The sequence below is a fragment of the Argiope bruennichi genome, chromosome 7 (assembly GCF_947563725.1).
Source record: "Argiope bruennichi chromosome 7, qqArgBrue1.1, whole genome shotgun sequence".
NCBI classification, from domain to species: Eukaryota; Metazoa; Arthropoda; class Arachnida; order Araneae; family Araneidae; genus Argiope; species Argiope bruennichi.
In genome coordinates this window covers 49,073,751-49,092,415 of record NC_079157.1, presented here as the reverse complement: position 1 = coordinate 49,092,415, position 18,665 = coordinate 49,073,751, and the positions used below count along the sequence as shown (strand labels likewise).

General features: G+C 31.6%; 1 protein-coding gene across 1 annotated transcript in view; it reads left to right on the top strand.

The window, feature by feature from the left end:
* Nucleotides 1–18,665, top strand: part of LOC129974927 (aminopeptidase Ey-like) — a 157,903-nt gene that overhangs the window by 94,091 nt on the left and 45,147 nt on the right. The window contains exons 3-6 of the mRNA XM_056087727.1: nucleotides 8,620–8,722; nucleotides 13,303–13,423; nucleotides 14,064–14,218; nucleotides 18,018–18,266. Coding sequence (XP_055943702.1) covers nucleotides 8,620–8,722; nucleotides 13,303–13,423; nucleotides 14,064–14,218; nucleotides 18,018–18,266 — 628 coding nt within the window. The remainder of the gene's footprint in view (nucleotides 1–8,619; nucleotides 8,723–13,302; nucleotides 13,424–14,063; nucleotides 14,219–18,017; nucleotides 18,267–18,665) is intronic.

Genomic DNA, 18,665 nt, shown 5'->3' with positions numbered 1-18,665 from the left:
GAGGCTATAGAAATAGCGCACTTTTATCTCTATAACAATTAAATTCTAAAAAATACTTTGTTAAGGAAATCGTGAATATCTAATGTATTAGAAATGTAACTGAAACTGGACACAACCAATAAATTTTCAGAAAATATTCCCAGCGGACCAACAGGTTGCTCATACTATTATTATCTAAATGCAGTTTTTATTTATTTACTAAAAAATTCGTATATTTCTTTTCTAGAGAATTTGTGTTTAAATGAATATATCGCATTAAAAATATCAATTTTTAAAAACAGACTTTCAAAATTAAAAAAAGCACAACTATATATATCAACCATTCACAGAATTACATATTATTGTTAAAACTAAAATACTCTATTCTTGATCAATAATCCCTTTTCTAGGTATGGTTTTAATTTCAGAAAAATAAAATAAAATTACAGGATATTTTGTTCTTACCTTTCGGTACGATTTACAAAATTCATAGATAAAAGCTGTCACTTTATAAATCAATAAAAGTCTCCAGATATCTTATCTCTACTTCCACACCTAAATGCGCATGAAATATTCCTGATACTTCTTATGTAAATACAAATTTTGCTTGTATCTTCTTGTGGAAAGAAAAAGTAAAACTGCTATCTTTCTTAAGTAGTATTCAGTATTTTGCCGTAATAAAGAATACTGATGAGACTTAAAGGAAAAAAAAAATCTTTTCGCTTTACACTGATTTTGTCTAAAGCAAGAAACCAAACTGCAGTGTAAATAAATATCGAGACTACATGTTAAATTCCATTCTTACCTAGCATTCCTTTTTTTACTTTCTAACGAAAGTAGTAAAGAGAGAAAAAGTGTGATAATCGAAACTCCGACTTTGAAATCTTGTGAAATCTTCTCTTTGCAAGTCTCCATGAATCGGAGAAAAATATTTTTGGAATTTTGTACATTTATGAATTGAATAACTGCTATATATTAAGTAGAAGAATGAAATGTTATGTGTGGGTTTATCCATTAAAATGCGTCTTTATATTTTTGGCTTCAATTCATCATGAAGTTGAGTGTATATTTATATTTCAGTTCCTGCGTTCTTAACTCAAAAGATAACTCAAAAATTCAAGAAACAAAATGCATTAATTTCAGGCATGTATTAACTCAATTCAGGTATAATAATAAAACTAGACATAATTAAATCCCTTTTTAATCAGGTTTATGACATTGAAAATCATCAAAATCTCGGAGCCACCATTTTAACGGTTTTAATATCTATGAAATACTTACTTAGGAAAATATGAAAGTAGCGTTCATTATTAATTAAGTAATACAAAAATTTGCTATATCAATATATATAACATACAGAAAGTTTATTTTTCAATATAAATTCAATGTATGTTGGATATTAAAAAAAATAGGTTGATTACTATAATTTCGAGACGTGCAGCTGTCGACATATAAGAAATTTCCTATTAGCAAGACAGTAAATGACGATAGAATCTTTTTGTAAGGATATATAATTTCATCTCCAGACCTTCTCTATTTCTGCCTCTAATTTCTTATCAATTAGAGCTCTGAGTATGAGAAAAAGAGTGGAAAAGATTGCTTTTGATGAGAGTTTATCCAACAATTTATCAGACCTACAAAGGAAGGAATCTAATTTAAAGTTTTTCACATTCATTTTTCAACAATTAATTCCTAAGTTATTGAAGTTTATAAAAAAAATTCAACGCAAATTTTTTACTTTTTGATGAGATGGTTATTCGTTTAATTTCAAATTTCTCTCTAAATTCAATTATAAAGGAGTTAAGGAGAAATACAAATTTATTTCAAACCATTTCAGTACCTTTTGAACTGAACTGTCCATCCACAAACTCGCTGGTGGTTTTCCCCTTATCCACAACATATACCTCGCACATTAAAGGCTGACCAAAATTACTTGAATTATTTTGCTGACAATCTATCATATATATATATATATATATATATATATATATATATATATATAGTACCAAATAACCCATTTTTATTCTCTTTCTTTTTGATTAAGAAAATATTGTAATTTATAAGATCATTTGAAAGTTTTTTTATTAGAATCATAACAAAGCACTGGTGTGGGGATAGCAGAAAACAGAAAAAACAGAGCATATGAATGTAGTCGGAACTTGTATAGTTTTAGAACGGAATTTGATGGCACGGCACTTTTGGCTTCAGAACGTGCAAAATCAATGTCGGAAATTAATAACTTGCACAATTCAGAACTTAAAGTGAAGCCTGAGTTCAGGCGATTAAAACATAAATATTTTTAGAATGCGGATAAATTGAATTTATTATATATATATTCTTAAGTCATTATTGGTGAAAATCTGCAGACATATTTTAAAGTCGCGACATATCATTGCAATATCGTTTTTGTCTGAAAGAAATCTCTCAAACTAATGAATGTTACGTTTCAGCATATTGAAAAGAAAATACTTAAGAAGAAAAAAAAATAATTGACATATTGAAAAAAAAATCTTTATCCTAAGCATCAGACAAAATAATATACAGTACACTCCCGATTATCCGCGGAATTGGGTGGCGCGGCCGCCGCAGATAACAAAAATCGCGGATAATCCGAAAAAAGCTAAAAACGGGTATAGCAAAAGAGAAAACAGTCATTCCAAATTTGAAAAATCGTTTTATGTACAATAAAACGTAGAATAAACAGCAGGAAATGTTTGACTAACGCTTAATATTTTAGTATATCACTCAAAACTAACCTAAAATGCATTTTGTTAATGAAAGCAGAAAAGTGCTTTGTACTTACGAGAGGCGTCAAGGATACACAGAAAAATTAATACATATGTACTGTTTTAATACTGTAATGTATTATGTAATTACAAAAGCATAACTGTAAAACTGCACCTTTTTGAAAAAATCAATCAAAAAAAAAAAAAAAAACTTTGTGCGACAGGCGCGGATAATCCGCACCTCGGATAATCGGGAGTCTACTGTATTCATTTGAAAGAGATTAAAAATGTAAGACAACAATTTCTCACTATTTGTAGAATTTCTTACTGCCCATTTCTCTCTTCAAGGAAAATATACATCATTTTCCGCCCTCTAAATCCAAGCACATTTTTGTGCCAAAAAGCAATTCAAATTTTTATCCGTTTTAAAACCCTGTATTAATTAGGTAAAGCAAAGAAAGTAACATTAAAAAAAAAACCGATCGAACCGTGAAATCTTGCTGTGAAAGTAAAATCGAAAATGACCTGAAAGTGCGGCGACCGCGAAAAAAAAAATTATTTCTGAGTTCAGTCAACTCTGAAGCGAAAGCGAAAAACTTGAAACGTTTTCTCTGCAGTCTATTCTAGGTTATTCCTTCGAGGCAGTGCATTCAAATGCATTGACAAAAAGACAAAAGGAAACAAGAGGAAAGAAGAAATGGGGGGGGGGAACCACTTCGCTTAGCCTAGAACCAATCTTACCTTGGTTTCATTTTATAGAAGTGACTAGATTCTTTTCCTTGAATACAAATATGTTTCAGAATTTAGTAAATATACAGATAATGTTTTCACATTTGTTTGATCCATTTTGTCATAGTTTAAATGGTTTAAATATACTGTTTGGTGCTTTATATATTCTGTTAGGCTACTATTGCTCTCGAATATCACACAGCATGTAGTCACGTTATGTCTAAATCCTGTTCGGGCGCTAATGAATTCAATTTGCCGCAAGTCATACTTGATTGTTTTCGAAACCTATAACTATAAACATATAACTTTTAGTTACATATTCTGTTATATGCAAATATCCATTTATCTATCTATCTATCTATATATATATTTGTTTTTATTACTGGTTTGAGTGTTATTATATGGTATTTTTTGTTATTATTGTTATTGTATTTTTGCTTGTTAGTGGATGTATTCTTCTAATTTATTGTTTTGCATTTTCCTTTCTGTTAAAATGGGCCTCATTTCTTCCTTCTCTTGGGCCTAATTTCAGGGAATTTTCGGGTTACGCGGAATCATTATCTGACTGTTTAGTCTGCATTCCTTCACAGAAAAAATCCCCTTTTTTGAATCCCTGCCTGAGGGTGACCCTTGAAAAAGTCTTCAAGGCCGGATTCTTTTTTATTTCGTTTAATTTGATTTTCATATTAACTTGATTTTTATTACTTTTGTCTCAATTTATCTGTGTTTTAAATGTAGCTGCATTTGCGCTCTCTAAATACTATGATGTGTTTACCTGTTTCCTTTTTGGTTTTAGCTTGAATAAGAAATAATTTTTAGTTGTGATTCCGTAATTATTTCGTTTCGTTTTCAAAATATTTCTTACTTTGATAGATTGGTTACTTATTATATATATATATATATATATATATATATATATATATATATATATATATATATATAATTTTCTGTTAAATAAAAATATTTTATGTTTATTTTGTGTTCTGCCAGATGTTATTATATAAAGGAAGTAGTTATTTTAATAACACCGAGTTTATAGAGTCTCCATGCGAGTAAACCTCTAGAAACATCTTAATTTCCGTCTTAATAGTGCTGTTTGTAAAAATAGTATGAATAATTTTTTTCTCGCTTCTTTTCAACTTTCCATAGCCTATTAATGATTTTAGATCTGTGGTTGTGAGTCGCTTTTTTTAGTTTCTGGAATATAAAATATACAAACAAAAATTGTTGTTATCATCAAAAAAAAAAAAAAAAAACACCTTGAGATTTTGACACATCTTCACTTTTCAAACATGCCAGAGTTCAATTATTGTATTTTTGGAATTATAAGGACATATCTGTGAATAAGGCAACTCAGAAACACTTTAAGCTTATCGATTCAAATTTGGTATGTGGTTTTTAAACATAAGCTGTAGAATAACTTATTAAACTCTTATATCAATTCCCCTAACGTTTGTCTATTACCCATCCGAGCGCAAGCGAACATGAAAATTTTAAAATTTAAAGAGCGAGATAGTTAAGATTTAGCACTCAGCTTTAACATTTAAATATGAGTCCGTTTCAAATTTCAAACTATATTTCCCAAGTAACTGATTGTCTGTAGGTCTGCTATTTGCAAATACGATAATTCAAAAATACAATGGCATAGATGATGAAATTTAGTATACGATTTTGCTGCGAAAATAGTAGTTCTGTGTCTAATTTTGATTTTATTCGGTTGAAAAAAAGGCATTCAAAACGCTTCTCTCAGTTTTTTTCCGTTATTGAAGCACAAAACGCTCTTGTCGTTACTCTGAAAATAAAACTCTGGACACAATTTTGCACTCTTTATGTATGAAGAAGGGTATAACATTTTTATTGAAAAATATCCCAGAAAAATTTGAGGTCGTTTCTCCCGCAAATTTCGGCAATCATCCTAATTCCTAGAAGTCAGAATTGTTATATTTTATAAATAAAGAAGTAGAGAGAAGGAGATATTAGATAAATGTTTATTTGTTTAAGTTTTTTTCTAAAAATATGAATAAAAATATTTTATTAGTTTTTCGGTTTTGATGGAACTTAACAAAATATAATTTTGATAATATAGGGACTTGATTTTTATTTAGAATTTATCGATCCTAATTTGTTGTTATAGTCTGTTGTTATAGTAAAAACCAACAGCAATTTTTTATCCTTTACAAAAATTATATATATATTTTAAAAAAATCAAATTTCCCTTTTTTTTTGTAATTTATTGATGCTAATAACTAAATTTTAATGTATATTTTTTTAGCTTGCTTAACTGTATCCAGTTTTGAATATTGAAATCTCTTCTCGCTTCTTTTACCAAATATAGACTAAACCCCCGGGGGGCACTTCGAAAAAAGGATGAGAGGCTTCCAGTATGGTGGTTGGATCTCACCACCTTGGAGGGTACACAAAAGAGGTGGGGGATTTGGCTCTTCCCATCGATGATGGACGTATTTCCTTCGGGAAGGGTTGTGCCGTGGCCGGTGATGGCCCGTAGGACTCAACCACAGTTCCCGCCAGTGTTGCTGTTGCGGTAGTCCGGTCATTCTGTTTTCTTTATCCGTGTGCCTTCGAGTGGGTCGGAGAGTCAATGATATGACTTACCAAATGTAGGCTTCTCATATAGAATTCTGCTCCAAGTTATGCATTTGGTCATATGTTTAAAATAGACGAAATGCATTAAAAAATTTTAAGATTCCGATAAATTATTTATAATTTTTTTCTAGAGAAACTAGCAATTTTAAGACTTCGAAACAGGTCTTTGAATTTGTAGTTTCATAATAAGAAATTATTGAATATAGACAAAAATGAGAAGTAATTGAATTTTGAAAATGCCACCTTCTAGTTCACAAAATATATTTTTATTTAATTTATTTATTATAATGATTATCATTAAAAACGCAATTTGCTAATACATTAAAGGTTGGAAGTTTTCAGTAATAAAAGAAAGTACATATATAATTTTTAAAGTACAGAAGTTTTGAAATTTTATGGATACACGTGTCCGAAGATCATGACGGAACTACTACAGAAAAACAAATCTTGAAAATAGAGTAATAATCAACAGTTATTACCTTAGACGAAATTTTATGGAAGCATAAAACCTTTCTTCACTCGTGCCATAAATTTATTTTATGTGAAAGAAATTTTCTTTATCACTTATCTCCGTATTTGAACCAGCGAAACGTTAGTATCATAACTGTAAATAAAAATTTCAAAACAGAAAATTAATAAAATAGTTAACATTTTTTTTATGTCTTTGTGGATGTGAATGTGAAAACTCAAAAACTCACTGAGTTAAAAATATGAAATAAGGAATTCGGTCTCGATATCACTATTGTAAGTGTATGTCAAAATAATTTGGCTCTAATCCATCAGGAGGAAGGAATCTCAAATGTACTTTCTTTTCTTTACTTTACTAAAAAGTTAAACACAAAATTTACATGGTGCGGAATTATACTAGAAATTAGAAGGGAGAATAAGCCTGGTTAACTCTTTCCTTGTGTTTGAATGGAGAACATTTTTTCAGAAAATATTCTGATATTATTCAGTTTTTTCAGCACTATCTCTGATTGTCACAAGGAAATAGGTTTATTAGGATCTTTGTATGATTTTAAAATACCTACTTAAAAACATGTGGTAAATGTCTATTTCACCTAAGTTAATTAAATAATTTTTTTTAGCAAGTTCATCTTCTCTTGTTTTCCATTTCGAAAAGTTTTGATTTTATCGCTTCATCTCCTTCCTTTCTTCCGTGTTTTAATTTAACATCGACAGCTGTCCCAAGACAATTGTCGATGTTCGGATAAAAGATCTCTGTTCAAAAACAACTGACGATATCCAGATAAAAAGATCGCTGTCCCAAAACAATGTTGCTGATTGTTTCTCAAGTAATGTTATCTCCCGACTCGATGGACGATGAAGGTGTCTAGTTCAACTCGTTAACTATTTTCTAGCGGATTGCAAGAGAATTAATCCCTTAACTATTTTCTTTTCTTTTCTATTCAATTAGATGATAATTTCTATTTCGGAATTATCTGTTCTTTTGATTTATTTATTGGATGTGCTTGAGGTTTATGTGTAACTTTTGTATCAAATTATAACATATTTGAACAAATATCAAGAAAACCAAGCTTCGCTCAGCAGGTTTTTTTTTTTTTTTTTTTGCAAAATTATATATATATATATATATATATATATATATATATTGAGAAAATATTTTGATGCTAATCAAATATTGATTACATATGAATATATTCCATTACGCCATTTTACATCCCCAGCCCATTACCCAGTGCCATGCCAGTCTTATCCCATTTTACATCAATCAGCGCCATCTCACAAAATTTTGAGGTACCAGTAGGTTATCATCCTATGGCAACAATGCAAGTAAAACAAAACTTTACGAGACGGCGCTATATGACATTGCCAGCATCAGAGCAGATAGATAAAGACTCTAATAGTTAATTTTTAAAAAAGCTTTTTTGTGTGTTTAAAGTCTTCATTTTTTTCAGAAAAGACACCTATAACGATAAACTTAAAAAGCAAAACCTTATCTAAATATAAAATTTGATCCAAATCCTTTGAGCCGTTTCCGAGATACAAGAAATAAATTTATATGTATAGAATAAGATTACTCGTTTAAAGTTATAAGATTTCATTTGAGCTTATAACTTTACGAAGCGATAATTCGATGCACATATGACACTTGGATATGGGAATTAAAGGATTAATTAAAAGATAATAAAAAAAGATTAAAAAAAGAGTTTAAGAAAATACAATGATATCTCCATGTCGATTAGTTTAACAAGCAAATTTACAACAATTATTCACCGTCACTGGGGTATCTCTGCTTCTTGAACTTCCAATCTACACTGAATAACTTAAGAAGAACTTGGTTGAGAAATATTAAGAAATGCTCAATTTGTGTGTAAGAAGTCAGACAACTCCTCAAAATACTGGATTTACTCATTATTTAAATAAATAACACTTTTAATAAATCTATATGGTGAAATTTCTGATTTCTTTTTGAGATTATAATTTTTTTGATCATCTATATCAAATCAACACTATATAATATTTACACTAGTGTAATATTTAATTAATTTTTCTTTAATTTGTACGTTTTTCAAAAAGCATAAAATCATGCACAATCATTGCAATTTTATGATTTCAGGGGTGAAGGCTGGGTAGTCGACCGATTCCAGAAAACAGTGCGGATGTCTACCTACCTGTTGGCATTCATCGTCTGCGACTTTGGAAAGAGAGGAACGGATCAGGTGTGAGATTTCAGTTCTTCACTGCTATTTGTCATGTATATGCTGTTTCTAAATTTAAGAGTATCTGTACTAAAAGTACGTTAGACAGTTATCTAGTAGCATATTGTTACTGTCAGTAGTTAAAGTAGCATATTGTTACGGGGGGGGGAATCCTTGCTGTGATTATACTGTGAAAAGTCCAACAGGTTCAGAAACAATTTAATAAATTTATTCCACGCAAAAACATAATATACGGTTAAAAATGTACATGGATTTTGTTCGGGGATATTCTGTGGCGAAGGAAAGAAAGAAAGGTTAAAAATGCACAGACGTAGTGTACAAGAAACAGCCGTTGCAGAAATCAACAACACACAAGCAACAAGTCGATATTAAACAACCGAAACTGTGCTGAGCCTCCAAAGAGAACTCGTTGGATATCATCACTCCGAAGACAAACTTCGATCGCCTACTTGCTTGAGCTTGCCCAGCTAACTACACTCGACTCGACTGACTACCAGTGATTCTCTTCATCTCTTTCTCTCGGCTTCCTATAATTTACGTGACAAGGCAAAGGAACTTCTAATAAAAAACACTGAGGTTCGAATCCTAATGGTTATTTCGTCAAGATTCTTGAATATTCTGTTTCTTCATTTTTTTCCGCAAAATTGACACATTTGTCATTAAAACTAAGGTTTACTGACTTGGCATCCATTCAACATTTATTAGCTTAGTTTAGTTTAGTTATATTAACGTCCCGTTTGAAGCAACACTAGGGCTATTTTGGGATGGACCTCGTAATTTTGAAACGCGGTCAGATGATGAGGACGACATCAGAGCTGGCACCCCCCTCTCCACACCACACCACACCAGCGGGAGGACGTTTGATCAGGACAGATTTAATGTGCAACAGGCCTCCTTACACGACGATTCTTCGGTGGAATCGGATCTCGAACCTGAAACCCTCCGGTTTGAAGCCGAGACCTTACCACTAGGCCACCGCGGCCTTCAACATTTATTAGAACTATCTGTAATATCTCTCTACACTCGCTTCCACCTTCGCCTAGTCAGCTCATTAATGCTCGTTCAGAAATGAATATCAGATAGATGTATAGAAATTGATCTTCTATGTTCGCGATTTTCACATTTAATAATAACAAATCTCTCAAAAACTTTCATTTGAATAAAAATTTTAAAAATTACTACCAACCTTTTTCCTTACTAACAAAAAAATGAATATTCAAGAAAATCATATGTGTTTCTGTTTAATCGAAACCGAAACTCATAAATAGCCAATGAAAATAAGAAAAAAATAATAAAATAAGAGAAAGAAAGCAAACTTTGAATGAAAAAAAGAATCAGCTGGTCGCATCTTCCTGCACTTTTAATGCCTCTTAATTCAAAGAGAACATATTGCGTATAGTCTTCAAATTACTCAATCAGTTGTGCGCTTTCATGGGCTGCACAAAAAACAATCCCGACCTGCATTTCTCTTGCCTATTGATTTATGCTCTGTCTTCTTTTCACATTTTTATTGTTCTGTTCGATTTTTGTTGTACATCGAACTCTCAGAGTGAAAAAGTAAGCAAAGAGTATCAAAATGTCATAGTAGGAAAATAAGAAGGGGAAAAAATGTGGCTTTTAAAAATAATTTCAAAAAGTTCTGTAATTCTGTAGCCCTAGTGAATAATCAGTCATTAATTAGAAAACCCATTTCTCTTCTATAGTTAAAAAATATCAACGAAGGATTCGATTAATTAGATTGGTAAGCCGAATTACATGCTTAAATCATAGCAGAGACGTGTTAAATCTATAGTTACATTAGATATATAATTCACTTGAATTCACTATATTGTGTAGAATACCCCACATTACGGAGTGATTTCATTCATTAAAAAATTTACAGGATAATAATAGATAAATTATGTTAGCTAAATCTCTCTAAATGTGAAAATAAGCATTGTATTGCGTTCAAAATAAATTCACCTCGAATTGCATCTGGTTTAGAGTATACAAAAAATGAGAAAAAGAAAGTATAACATGTGAAAAGGTAGAAAATGAGCATTTCTTTTTTCTTAAAAATATCCGAGGAACTTGTAAAAAACTTCAAAATGTCAGAAAAAAGAAATATCGCTATTGAAAATGAGAATAAATTTCTTAATCTTCGTAAATTAGAACTATAATAGGTTAACAATTATAGGATTTTGAGATTTAAATAGTTGCACGATCTGATTTATACTGTTTAAAATTTGGCATCAAAAATCTATTCATGATTCGTGATCTTCTTAGTAATAGTGTGCTAACAATTCTCAAAAATTGCTACATATATTTAAAAATACAATTTTGAATTCTTGTACTGAATTTGAGTTTTTCTTTCCCGAATTCTTACTGAAGGCTTATTTATTCATAAAGTCACTCAAAAAAGTATTGGGACACTAGGCGTGACTAACTGCAAATCTATTTATAAAACTATTTATCACATTAAAATAAAAAGAAAGTGAATCAAGAAATATTTTAACATTTGGTGTACAGTTTGTAAGGAAAATTTGATTGATATTTTAGAATTATAATTTGATATAGCTTTTCAAACATAATTCAAAAGAAAATAGGAGTCAAAAAAGTATTGGGACACTTTTGAAATGAGAAACTCAACAAATTTATAACACATCAATTAAATTGAATTTACTACCACTTTTTTCTTACTATAATTTTAAATTCTATAATAAGATTACTTATAGAAAAAAGTGGAGAAACAAAGATATATCGGTTGATGTACGAAATCTTCTAATAAGTCATTAGAAAACTGAAAAATCAGCTCGTAGTATAGAGCATATCTTGAAATTGAGCAAGTCTACTGTTTTTAACGTTATTCAAAGTTCAAGAAAACAAACAGTATTAAAAACAAGCGAAGATCGGGGTTTCCAGGGACATTTAATGAACGTGAAAAGAGGTGGATTGTGAAAAAAGTTCACTTTAATCCATAAACTAGTGCAGTAAAATTGACTCTGCAATGTAAAAGTAAGTTTGAAAAATCTGTAAATCCTGAAATTGTCAGAAATGTTTTTAGAAAACATAAATATCATAGCAGAGTACCTCAAAGAAAGCCCTACATCAGCAAAGCTAATCGACAAGCTAGGCTAGTATTTGCTAAAAGTATGTAAAGCAGCCAAAAGAATTTTGGGAAATTGTAAATTTTTGTTGTTGAAAGCAAATTTAATACATTCGAATCAGACGGGAGGCAAAAAGTTTGGTGGAAACTAAATTGGGTTGGCGGTCCAAATTGGTCTGGCGTTGTATGGCAAACACTGTTGCCGGGTACATACATTTTATTGGAGGAACAATTAATAAATATGTCTATATTGCATTCTCAAGTGAAATTTAAAGTTCAGTGCAAGCAAGCTGGAAATTTCAAGACATTTTAAGATAGACCAAGATAATGACCCGAAACATATTTATAAGTTATGCTGATATTTACAAGTTATGGATCCTCTACCACTGGCCTACTGTTATTAAGACTCCTGCACAAGGACAGACTTTAATTCCATTGAGCATGTGTGGGATTATTTGCAGCAAAAAATGTATGAATATCAAATTTCTAACAAACAGTATTTAAGAAAGCATTTGGTCTAAAAGTGGGTTAAAATCGATTGATCATTTTGCAAAAAAAAAAGTTCAATCCATACTAAATAGACTACGAGAGGTCATAAAAAGCAAGGGCGGCCCAATAAGATATTAACTTTTAAGTTTGCATTGTATTTCTTAATCTATTGGGAAGTGTCCCAATACTTTTTTGAGAACGTGTTTTTACTTGATTTTTTTATTTTTAATTATAGCAATAATTGCATTAATATTAGAGTTTTGTTTAAATTATTGTGATTTGTATATATCAAAATAATCTTTGTTTTAGCGTCATTTGTACATTTAAGTAAAATATTATGATAAAATAGGTGAACTTGTTGTGTGTTCCAATACTTTTTTGGTAGACTGTTCTAAAAATATGATCTAAGTCATTTTTTGGTTTTTAATCGATAATTAGTCAAGCGTAAAAATGTTTTCTTTTTTTGAAAAGAAATAACAATGAAAACTATGCTTCTGAACTAATTAAAAGTTAAATAACATTTCACGATAATTTGTTTGTTCACAATTTAAATTTTAGAATGATGTATGTATAATAGTAATAAAATTACCATAAAATCAATTTTTTTATTCTTTTGATTGAACATTTAACCGAATAGGTATTTAAAAAATCCTGAATTCCATTCCTATTCAAAACAGTTGAAATGCCAATTACTTTTTATTTATCTACCGATCCAATTAAGTGTCCAACATTTTCACGAATAACCCAGAACCAAGTGTAAGCCAGAATACAAAGTAATTTTAACGTTAAACGAAGAAAATATTGATTATAAAATCTTTATCGAATGCTATTGAATGCCAATCTCGATCAATCTTTCAAATCTATTTCAGGGGAAAATAGATTTGCCTTTTCTCAGCATTCCATATATTATTATTTTATTCATTCAGAATTTTTTTTAATCTATAATCTGAGCTCAAAAAGAATGTAATATCCTAGAATCTAATAGTATTCATATTTTCCCAAATAGTTTGCTGTGTGGAGCCGGAAATCTGTGATTGACACTACCGCCTACGCCTTGCAAGTGGGTCCAAAGATTCTCAGCTTCTATGAAACGTTTTTCAAGGTTAAGTACCCCTTGCCTAAAACAGGTACGTACATTATTGCTTTAGTTTCGTATTTTCTCAAATTAAAAAAAAAAAAAAGGCATTTTTCTTTCATTATTTTTATGCCCGACTTATCCTGGCCTTCTTTGAATGAGATTGAACACAATGAAAGTTTCTGTAATAGGATTAAAATAATTCGATAGCTTTGATTTATTTCTAGAAATTATCGGAAGTGATTCATTTCAGGCATTGGAAGTCCCTTCACTCGAAGTATTTTTTACACAATTTTTAAGATCTCGAAACGAAATGTGCACGTAAAAGCCATTGTCTTTTATAATTTTATGACATCAGTTAGCTTTCTTCAAATACTTAAATGTATCACATTAACATTAAACATCCCCTTAGCATTTTAATAAAACGATAAAATAGATAAACGCAATTAGATTATCAATTCACAATTTACAAAATCTTAATCAGGTGTGTGAGTATATATTCGCTCTCTGAAATCATAGCTTATACTTCTAGTTACTGTCCATTCCATAAGGTGGCGCTGTTCTTAGTATATAACATTCGCTTGTATAATTTCGCACTTGTCTAAAGTATCGAAAATAATTAACTGCAAATCAGAATGATTTAAATTTTGCTTATCTTTTATAAAATGGTAAACATAATAATTCTTTTGTAGATATGGTGGCAATTCCTGACTTCAGCGCTGGCGCCATGGAGAACTGGGGTCTGATCACCTATAGAGAGACGGCTTTATTATACGACACTCGGTATTCCTCCGCCAGCAACATGCAGCGTGTGGCTACTGTCATTTCCCACGAAATCGCTCATCAGGTATTCGCTTTAACCTGATTGAAATATTAGAGAGTGCATCTGTTTCTATTATTCTTGCCTCTTCTTCTTGTGTATAGCCGACCACCCCACCACCACTGAACGTAGCAGTATCGACAGGATTTGTTGTGACCGACTGCTATCTTTAGCTTAGTCCATCCATAACACTGATCGATTCACCAAACTGACATCCTCTTCGGGGCAGTTGGCCCCTAGCTACAAAGTGGTCAATCACTGACCTTCTTCTTCCCGTTCATCTATCTTCCTATTATACAAGAAACAAGCCATCACTTAAAGAAAATATCCTCGAAATTGTCAATATTCCTCCATATTCTGGTTTCACAAAAACAGAAATTCAAACACCCCTGTTATTCTTATCAGTGGATTCGAAAACATAATTGGAATTTCAAAAATTATAGTTATTACTTTCATAAACGAAGTGCATAATGAGAAAGTATTGTAATCGTCAAAAAATTTGAAATTTTAACGACTCTCTACGTTTTAGATTCCCATGATTGTGAATTCGTAAACACATTTTTGGAATTATTACTGTTTGTCTGTGAACACAATAACTTAAAAACATTTTGATTCAGATGTTTGAAATGGGGGTATATTACCAAAATTGCAGATTTTTAACAATTTTTTTAACGAAATCTATTCAGAGGATGGCTCTCTGTCTGACTGTTCGAATACCAGTGAACTACAGTAAATGCTAAATGGAAAGAGCTTGAACGATAAAATTTTGGTACAGCATTTGGTTAGCATTTAATATATAGATTTTTTTTCAAGATTCTGTCAAAGGGTTGACCGTCTTTCGGTCGGCATGCATGTAAACATAATAATTAAAAGACGAACTAACTTAAATTTTAAAAAATTGGTGTGTGATCCTGTGACTACAGTTGTAGTTCTTCGTCGAATTTGGATTTAGTAAAACGGAAGAAAATATTAAAATTACAAACCCTTGGATATTTGTGAATTAATTGTAGGAGAGGAAGTAATTACCCAAAGATGTTATGATGGCAGATTCAGTAAAAATTCTATATCCACTCTGAAGATCAACATTCCACAACTATTATCCGCCAATATCATGCAAGGCATTCATGGTCTAACCTGAATTCCACAATTTGTTGTTGTTGTTTATAATGGCACTTGCCATGGACAAGTTCGCTGACGAAGTCAGTGATTTTAAGCCAAGAGAGCGTCTCTTGTTTTAGTAGCGCCAACTAGGGCCAAGAGTACGTCTTAGCTACTCACGCATCACATTCGCTTGCACAACCCCTTTTTACAGGGGGGTACATTCACACCTCTCACAGATAGAACGGGAAGAACAACCATGCCCGAACCCAGGACGCCCAGGTCACGGGGAAGACGCGCTACCCCTATTCCAAGACGCCGGCATTCCACAATTTAATACTAGGAATGAAAGATTACACCTTTATTAGAGAATATGCGGGAAGATTTTGAGGAGACCACTTATGCCAGATTTTTAACTTCATTTCTACCTCCCATTTTCGCTCTAATTATTAAAATTCTTCAGAGTTTTTGATTCTTTGCATTTTTTTATTTTTTATTTTCGCATTATTCGTTTTCTTTGAACCATTCCACATAATTTTCCAAAATCTTTTCGTAACATGACTGTATTGATTTGATCGATTTTTCATATTTATTGTACATATGCACGGTTATGCATATCATATTGTAATGCTTTACTCTGTGACGTCTAGAAAGTTTAAAATCAGTTTGCATTTGAGGAATTAGTTTTAGTCTCTGTTTTAGATTGTCTCTGCTTTACTTTAAAAAAAAGACCTTTTTCTATGTCTTTAAGCTGAAAGGGAAGTACTTAGTTCAACCATCAGAATTATTTTACATATAAAAGGGTTTTAATGTTGTGATACAAAGAGACTTCACTTACAATGGTCGTTGCGAAGAAACTTAAACTCGGATTGCGGACCATATGCTACACTTCAGATTTCTGTCTTATCATGACATCATGCCCCAAGAGCTCCAAATGATACTGGAGTTGGTTTCCTCTTTTGGATTGTGTCAGAAAGTTACTTTTCTGTTACTTCTCCAGAAGTGGCTTCCTAAGTAGACTGCTATTGCTGATGCCAACAAAACAGAGGTTGTATTGTTTGATAAAGGAATACTTGATAATCTGACTTCTTTTAGAAAAATTACTTGACCATCTTGAATTTTCAATTACTTGTGATTCCGTTTTCGGGTATCCTTTTAGAGGAAAATTATTTTTCAGAAGTCATGCATTTCATGTAAAAGTAACTTTTGTTTCCTCTTGTTTTTGGTATATTAACTCTTTGGAAATAGAGGCCATCTTTCCACCAAGCCTCTGCTTTCATGTATCTCACGCCAATATGCGATCTTCAAGATCTTTTAAGTTCTCCTATTCGAGATATTTTAAGTTATTAAAATCAATCATAAACAAAATAATAGTGATATCGATGGAAGTATCAATTTCACATCAACATAGAAGCCAGACTTAATACATTAGTTTACAGACATGGAATTCTTTCATTTGTTCAGATGGTTGTTTTTGATCAATAATTTTCTTATATTCATATTTCTATGAATTGTACCATGCTTCACCGTTATTGTCATGGTTCCAAATCGTTATCACGATAGTTATAATCATTTTTAGAGAGAGAATTTAAACACATCGCTCATTTTATTTATAAGTTAATATCGTCACATGATTCCACTTTTTCGTACTAAACTCTCGCAAAAAAATTAACTACCTAAAATCCAACTCGGACTGATTCAAACTACAACAATTTAATCAATCAAAGTAGCTGTGATAACTTACTTTTCGTTTTAAAAAGAACATACAAAATGAGTATATTGCTAAAATAATCTGCCGTCAAGAACGGTTATTGTTGTTAATGGTAATGACAATCTTTATGAGAAGTATATAGTTTTATACATCACGATTAAATTATGCTTTGCACCAGAAAGTGAGGATTCGAATCATGCCATTTGGCGATAAAGTACAGGCACAAAGAGGAGATATATGTTTAGCGAGTTGAACTGATGAGATATAGATTTGACCGGTTACTAGGAGGGCATTATACATCCCTGCTTCCCTGGTGGGTCTAGAAATGGCGTGTTGCTAAGCTGCCTCCGTGCTGATGTCGGGGCATACACAGTTGTATGGGTAATGGGGACCATTCTGAGTTCAGTTTAGTGCCTGACTATGCTTTTGCGGCGGCTTGCTCTTGAGATTACCCAGGATGCTTTGGCACAGCTGGTATTCGTTTACGGTTACAGTTTTCGGCTGATAATTAAATGATCCTTGCTTATCGATTTATGATATACAAGCTCAATTAAATTTCACTAAAGAAGTAAGAAAGAGAAATGAATTTGCAGAAAGTAAATTAGATGATGTTAGACTGACCAGTTTCTTCTCTACGTATTTAATATTTAATTCAATATTCATTCATTATTTTCTTCGTATTTTATTAACTGTACATAACTGTTCAGTAGTTTGTATTTGCGCTTTTTCACTTGATATCAGTAGCTTTCTCTACCTGTCTTGATGACCTTATTCACCGTATGAAGGTCTGATGGTATGAGATCTCATTGTTAATGCTAGATTAGATTAACGTCAATAGACAGTCTTTTCGAGAGATTTAACTCAATGAATTTTACAGATGGTAAAGAGAGGGAAAATTTTATCTGTAATTTCAACCATCACGCGTCATATTCGTTCTAATAATATTAAGAACGATTTTTTTTTACTTTGCTTTTGAGACTATAAATATTTACTCTGAATAATCCTAAATGTTCGCAGTGGTTCGGAAACTTGGTTACGCCTCGTTGGTGGGACGATCTATGGTTGAACGAGGGATTCGCCAGCTACGTGGAATACCTAGGAGTGAATGCTGTGCACCCCGAGTGGAAAATGGACGAGCAGTTTGTCCTGGATGATCTGCAGGATGTCCTTGAGTTGGATTGCCTGCGCACTTCTCATCCTATCTCGCTGCCCGTCAGGCACCCTGACGAGATCAACGAGATATTTGATAGGATCTCCTATGGAAAGGTATTGTATGGATCTTTTATTCCTTAAAGTTGTTTCTTTGAATTCCATTGAAATTATGGTGCCTTCAGATTAAAAATGTTTGAAATTAAAAGATTATATGTTTGGTTCAAAGAAAAAGTTATATGATTGAGAAAAGTTTATATGATTGATTTTAGATTTCAGCCGCATAAAATCTGTGGTTCAAGTTGGCTCTAAAAATTCTCTGTATGGTAATAAATTATTGTATGGTAATCGATTTACTACTGCTTAGTAGCATTATTAATACTTAAGATGCAGTAAGAATATTTTTGGTAAACAATTATCTGTTGAGATTGCAAGTAAAATCGCCAGGCAATGATCGAAAGTCCAAAGTTCTCGAAGACCAAACGGCTGGAGTTGATGATGATGCTACTAATTTGC